We start from the raw sequence: 6917 nt of genomic DNA, 5'->3' as shown, positions 1-6917 counted from the left end.
GATGGTCTCGATCTCTTGACCTCATAATCTGCCCGCCTCGGCCTCCCAAAATGCTGGGATTACAGGCGGATTACAGTCGTGAGTCACCGCGCCCGGCCCCTTCTGTTTCTTAGTATGTTAAGTGTTTTTTGTAAACCATAAAGCTATACTTTGCTCTTTTTTTTAACCGCTCATGACAGTATCTTACCTAATTTATTTACATTACTATATGATTGTTGATATTGTTAGACTGGTTTCTACTATCTTTTTTAGTGTGTTTTGCCTGTTTCATCTAATGCTTCCTTCTCTTTTCTTGCCTTTTTGTTTTTGATCCAGTATGCAGCATGATTTGTTGAAAAAAGCTTTCTTTTTCCCATTACATTGCCTTTGCACCTTTGGTGAATTGACTGTACACATATGGGTTTATATCTAACTGTATTCTGTTCTGTTGATCTGTTTCTTTTCATCAATACTAAACTGTCTTGATTATTACATAACTTGTTGCCAAGTAGTGTCTTTAGATCAGGGAGAGTAAGGCTTCCAACACTGTTCTTTTTGACAGTTATTTTGGTTATTCATTGTCCTTTGCATTTTAATTTACATAGAACCAGTTTGTCAATTTCTACAAAATAGGCTGATGGGATTTTGAGTGGGATTTTGTTGAATCTATCAATTATTTTTGGTAGAATTGGCATCTTAACAACATTGAGTCTCCCAGTCTATGAACATTCACCAAGTATTTTTGTTTTTTATTTTTTATTTTGATTTTTATAGAAGTATTCAGGCAAACATGCTTGTATTTGCTTTTTCTCCTTCTGTTGCACAAGTGACAGCATACTGTGCTATTTTTATACCTTGCCTTTTTTATTTTAGAGACCAAGTCTCACTGTGTTGCCCAGGCTGGAGTGCAATGGCGCAATCTTGACTCACTGCAACCTCTGCCTCCTGGGTTCAGGAGGTTCTCCTGCCTCAGCCTTCTGAGTAGCTGGGATTACAGGTGTCTGCCACCACACCCAGCTAAATTTTGTATTTTTTCATAGAGACAGGGTTTCACCATGTTGGTCAGGCTGGTCCTGAACTCCTGACCTCAGGTAATACACCCGCCTTGGCCTCCCAAAGTGCTGGGATTACAGGTGTGAGCCACGGTGCCCAGCTGCTTTTTTTAAATAATAGTATTTTGGAATTTGTCTCAGGTTGGAGGATCTCTCTCTCTCTATCTCTCTCTCTCTCTCTCTCTTTATAGCTGTATGAATGTATCAGATGTATTTAATATGTAATATACAGTATTTAATGTTATAGAAAGAAAACATAAACTACTATCCAAGGAATATACAAGATACAAATAGCTGGGCGCAGTGGCTCACTCCTGTAATCGCAGCCTCTTTGGGAGGCCAAGGTGGCGGATCACTTGAGGTCAGGAGTTCAAGACCAGCCTGGCCAACGTGGTGAAACCCCGTCTCTACTAAAAATACAAAAAAATTAGTCAGGCATGATGATGCATGCCTGTCCTCCCAGCTACTCCAGAGGCTGAGGTGGGAGGATCATTTGAGCCTGGGAGGCAGAGATTTCAGTGAGACACGAATACATCACTATACTCCAGCCTGGGTAATAGAGTGAGACTCCATCTTAAAAAAAAGAAAAATGATACAAATAATTTCAGTTTTATACTGTTGATGATTAATAGGGTTATTATAGCTAGGATTTTTTTTTTTTTTTTAAATGAGAGTCTTTCTCTGTCGCCCAGGCTGGAGGGGAATGGCCCAATGTCGGCTCACTGCAACCTCCGCCTCCTGGGTTCAAGTGATTCTCCTGCCTCAGCTTCCCGAGTAGCTAGGACTACAGGTGCGTGCCACTACGCCTGGCTAATTTTTTGTATTTTTAGCAGAGACAGGGTTTCACCATGTTAGCCAGATAGGTCTTGATCTCCTGACGTCATAATCCGCCCACCTGGGCCTCCCAAAATGCTGGAATTACAGGCGTGAGCCACCGCGCCCTGCCAACAGCTACAATTTATTGAGTGAAGGTGCCAAGCACTGTGCTACCTTTTTTGGTACACATTATTTTACTTAATTTTCAATATGCCCTTTGAGATAAAGATGCTAATTTCCCCATTTTACCCTGTATATACTGTGACTCTCCTACCAAAACTGTGGTCCTTAGAACATCAGCATCACCTGAGAGCTTGTTAGAAATGCAGAATCCCAGGCCCCACCTCACACTGAATCTGAATTTTAACAACATCCATAGGCGATTCATATGCACCTAAAACTTATATGTTCTGTTCTGTGGGGTAGGTGCCCATATTCCCATTTACAAATATGAAGGCTGAGCCTTCAAAAGGTTCAGCTGGCCCCAGACCTCACCTGGTAAATAGTGGAGCCATAGTTTGAACTGTTATGCATCTGATTCCAGAGGCTTCATTCTGAACTTTCATGTATCCTGCTTGCCATAGGGAATAGAAGGGAAAAAATACCTTGTAGACCAAAAGAGCTGACAACACTTTGGGCTTAAAGATAATTTACAGGTTTTTCCTGTCCAACATTCTCATTTTGTAGGTAAAGAAAGGGGTTCAGAGAGGTTTTGTGACTTACATTAGGTTAACACAAATAAAGGGTGGTAAAACCACTTGTAGATCCTATGCACTCTGATTTCCTGTTTGTTCTCTTTCCGTAACGTGGAAAGGGAACACAAAGGAAAGGAAAATAACTTCAGTTTATTCCTTAATGGACCAGTAATCTTTCTCATCACCCTTTACAAATTTCCTACTGATTTTGGTGGATGTTGTGTACCATTGGAACTTGGAATAATATAATTTATCTTAAAAAGCTAGATAACAGTGGAAGGCAATAGATATTCCTAACTCCTCTTCTAAAGAGAAAATATGCTTTGTGTAAATATATTTCTTTTTCCCTGTGAAAGTAATTAGCTGTATGTTAGTATTTTTCATAATAAAATGAGTGATTCTCAAGTGCTTATTTTACGTTTTAAGTGTACTTACCTTGTTCCTTTTTTTTTCCCCCTTTTTTTCTTTTTTTTTTAGATAGGATCTTGCCCTGTTGCTCAGGCCGGAGTGCAGTGGCACAATCATGGCTCACTGCAGCCTTGAATTCCTGGGCTCAAGAGATCCTCCCGCCTCAACCCCCTGAGTAGCTAGGACTACAGGTTCCTGCCACTATACATAGCAAATTATTATTACTATTTTTTGTAGAGGTGAGGTTTCACTATGTTAGTCAGGCTGGTCTTGAATTCCTGTTCACAAGTGATCCTCCAGACTTGGCCTCCCAAACTGCTAGGATTACAAGCATGAGCCACTGTAACTGGTCCTCTCATTTCTTTTAATGTGTTTTCGTTTTGCATAGGTGTTGTCTGGAGGATGGAGGAACAGACGTGTGGCATCAACATCAATGAACAGAGAATCGTCTAGGTCTCATGCTGTCTTTACAATTACAATAGAGTCAATGGAGAAAAGTAATGAGATTGTGAATATACGGACCTCCCTACTCAACTTGGTGGATTTAGCAGGATCTGAAAGGCAAAAAGATACCCATGCAGAAGGGATGAGATTGAAGGTAAGAATGAAATTATGGTCTTCAACTTGTGTGTGAGTTCTTACTAGCAGTCAATATAGTCGTGATGCATAACAATGTCTCCGTCAGTGAGGAACTGCATTTATGATGGGGGTCCCTTAAGAGTATAATAGCTATACCACATGGCTTAGGTTTGTTGTAGGCTATACCATCGCAGTTTGCATAAGTATATCCTATGACACCCACAAAACGATCAAATTTCCTAACAGCACATTTCTTAAAATGTACCCGTGTTAGCCGGGTGCGGTGGCTTACACCTGTAATCCCAGCACTTTGGGAAGCTGAGGCAGGTAGATCATGAGGTCAGGAGATCGAGACCATCCTGGCCAACATGGTGAAATCCCGTCTCTACTAAAAAAATACAAAAGTTAGCTGGGTGTGGTGATGCACACGTGTAGTCCCAGCTACTTGGGAGACTGAGGCAGGGGAATTGCTGGAACCTGGGAAACAGAGGTTGCAGTGAGCCGAGATTGCACCACTTCATGGCAGCCTGGGTGACAGAGAGAGACTCTGTCTCAAAAAAAAAAAAAGTATCCCTTTTGTTAACTGATATATGACCATACCAAGCTAAGTGTTTTGAGGGTGGCAAAGAAATAAGAAATTGTTCCTATTGAAAAGAAACAGAGATTTCTGTTGTGGAACAGTGAACATAGATGGGATAGGGCAAGTCTGTCAGTAGCAAAAATGTTTTAATTCATACCAGAGGGTATAAGGGTACAAGAGACAACAGGGGTCAGAGGAAGAAGGGTGCAATGTGGACTGCTTGCGGAACGTGTGGAAAAGAAGTAGTACTTGACTTGTGAAGGATTTGGATAGGGAGAGAGAAACAGGAAATGCATGCCTGGCAGGGGGGCATCTCAAGGGTTATTGTGGATGCAGAATGAGTGTAGCATTTGGCATATCAGCATGGCTCAATGGATGGGTTTGTTAGAGAGGCAAGCAGGCCCAGATTATCAAGGACCAGGAGTGCTAGGCCAAGTTTGTACTCAACTCTGCGAACATTGGGAAACACTTAACATTTCTGAGCAACTAAATGATTCACGAAGAAAGCCTGTTTTATAGAAACTTAGTCATCTGACCCACTGCTGTTGAGATTTTAGAAGGGAAAGCCCACAGAAAAAGATGACCACTTACGCTGTTTAATATTTCAGGTGTGAAAGGTTAAGTACCTAGTCCTAGACTAAGGTATTAACAGTGGGACCAGAGGTTCTATGTAATATGTATTGTCAATATGTATATATAGAGTAAAATGAATTGTCAATAAAATATTTCTAGATTCTATAGTTTAGAATATACATGGGCGAGGGGAGAGGAATTGGAAAGAATGAGGGAAGAGATCTACTTTTTTCATTAAAAATGAGGATTTGAGTCGCCTGACCTACATTTGAGGCAGTTTCAGGCAATGTAAAGCTCTTATTTCTTTGTTTTGAGACAGTCTTACTCTGTCACCCAGCTGGAGTGCAGTGGCACAATCTCGGCTCACTGCAACCTCCACCTCTCGGGTTCAAGCAGTTCTCCTGCCTCAGCCTCCCAAGTAGCTGAGATTACAGGTGCCCACCACCACACCTGGCTAATTTTTTGTATTTTTAATAGAGATGGGGTTTTGTCATGTTGGCCAGGCTGGTCTTGAACTCCTGACCTCAGGTGATAACCCCCTCCTTGGCCTCCCAAAGTGTTGGGATTACAGGCATCAGCCACCGTGCCTAGCCTAAAGCTTATATTTCTATTGAGATATGAGGCTTAATAAATATTGCGTATGGGCTGAGCATGGTGGCTCATGCCTGTAATCTCAGCACTTGGGAGGATGAGGTGGGAGGATCCCTTGAACCCAGGAGGTCGAGATTGCAGTGAGATGTGATTGTGCCACTGTACTCCAACCTGGGTGATGGAGTGAGACTCTGTGTCAAAAAAAAAAAAAAAAAAAAAGCATATGCTTATAATAGGACATATACCAAGTCTGTTCTAAAATGCTTTATATATATTAATTCATTTAACCTTTCCAACAACTCTGAGAAGTAGGTGCTATTATTTCTATTTTCTATTTTACAGTTAAAGAAACTGAAGTCACACAGCTAATAAAAGTAGGGCTGAGATTCACACCGAGCTGCTACAGTACTCTCAACCATGCCACTAACCACCTTTCTGATTTACTGAATGATAGCAGCAGTGACTCTGAATTCAGTATATCTTGCATTATAATTTTGACTTTTTCTCTTTTTTGTATACTTCTTCCACTGCAGACCCAGTTTTCAAAATATACTACCTACAGTAAAAATCTAATGTAACATATTTAGCTCATTTTTCCCCCCACCAAGCTTCTGTTTTAAAGTAGTTTTTATTATCCTTTACAGAATTAAACTGAATATTCTCCTCAAATAAGTTCATCAGTGGCTTTGGGGGCTGTATGGGTGAGTTATTAGGCATTATGCCCTTAAATATTTTAGCATAAAAGGATTGAAAAAAGTACCTATTAATGCACTACTCTACCCTTTTTTTCCCTATTTTTTTCTGGTCTTTATCTCTACCTATAGCTTGGTTTCAAACTATTACAATCATGAAGTGACATTAATTTTTTTTTTTTCGTTGCATGATTTTTGTGTTTGTCTTTTTTTGTTGTTGTTTTTGAGACAGGGTCTCACTCTGTTACCCAGGTTGGAGTGCAGTGGCACAATCTCAGCTCACTGCAACCTCCACCTCCCAAGCTCAAGTGATCCTCCCACCTCAGCCTCCCAAGTAACTGGGACTACAGGTGTGTGCCACCATGCCCAGCAGTTTTTTATATTTCTTTGTAGAGATGGGGTTTCGCCATGTTGCCCGGGCTGGTATCTAACTCCTGAGCTCAAGCAACCTGCCCGCCTCGGCCTCCCAAAATGCTAGGTTGACAAGCATGAGCCACAGTGCCCAGCCTGTGTTTGTCTTCTAATACTAAAATTACAGTGTACATCAAATAGGTAAAGGTTAGGGGGATAGTTCAGCACTTTTTTTTGTTTGTTGAATAGTTGTTCTTTATTAACGTTGTCCCTGACTTGCCTTTTCATCCAAAATTATCCTCTGCTAGATATATTTTCATTCAAAATACCAAAGAGAAACCAATGTACCTAAATTTTTGTTCTTTTCCGTCAACACCTTAGGAAGCAGGTAACATAAATCGATCATTGAGCTGCCTGGGCCAAGTGATTACTGCACTTGTCGACGTGAGTAATGGAAAACAGAGACATGTTTGCTACAGAGACTCCAAACTTACCTTCTTGCTACGGGTAAAGTAGATCCTTGGGTTCCTGGGCTCCTTTTGGTTATGCTAAAGTTGATAGTGGGACAATCTCTCAGCCTTGGTGGCAAGAGTATACATTT

General features: G+C 41.0%; 1 protein-coding gene across 1 annotated transcript in view; it reads left to right on the top strand.

The window, feature by feature from the left end:
• KIF15 (kinesin family member 15) overlaps positions 1-6917 on the top strand; it is a 93443-nt gene that overhangs the window by 29418 nt on the left and 57108 nt on the right. Inside the window, exons 8-9 of the mRNA XM_023231554.2 lie at positions 3339-3548; positions 6698-6823. Coding sequence (XP_023087322.2) covers positions 3339-3548; positions 6698-6823 — 336 coding nt within the window. The remainder of the gene's footprint in view (positions 1-3338; positions 3549-6697; positions 6824-6917) is intronic.

Source organism: Piliocolobus tephrosceles, chromosome 2 (assembly GCF_002776525.5).
Source record: "Piliocolobus tephrosceles isolate RC106 chromosome 2, ASM277652v3, whole genome shotgun sequence".
NCBI lineage: Eukaryota > Metazoa > Chordata > Mammalia > Primates > Cercopithecidae > Piliocolobus > Piliocolobus tephrosceles.
This window is presented reverse-complemented; position numbering and strand designations above follow the sequence as displayed.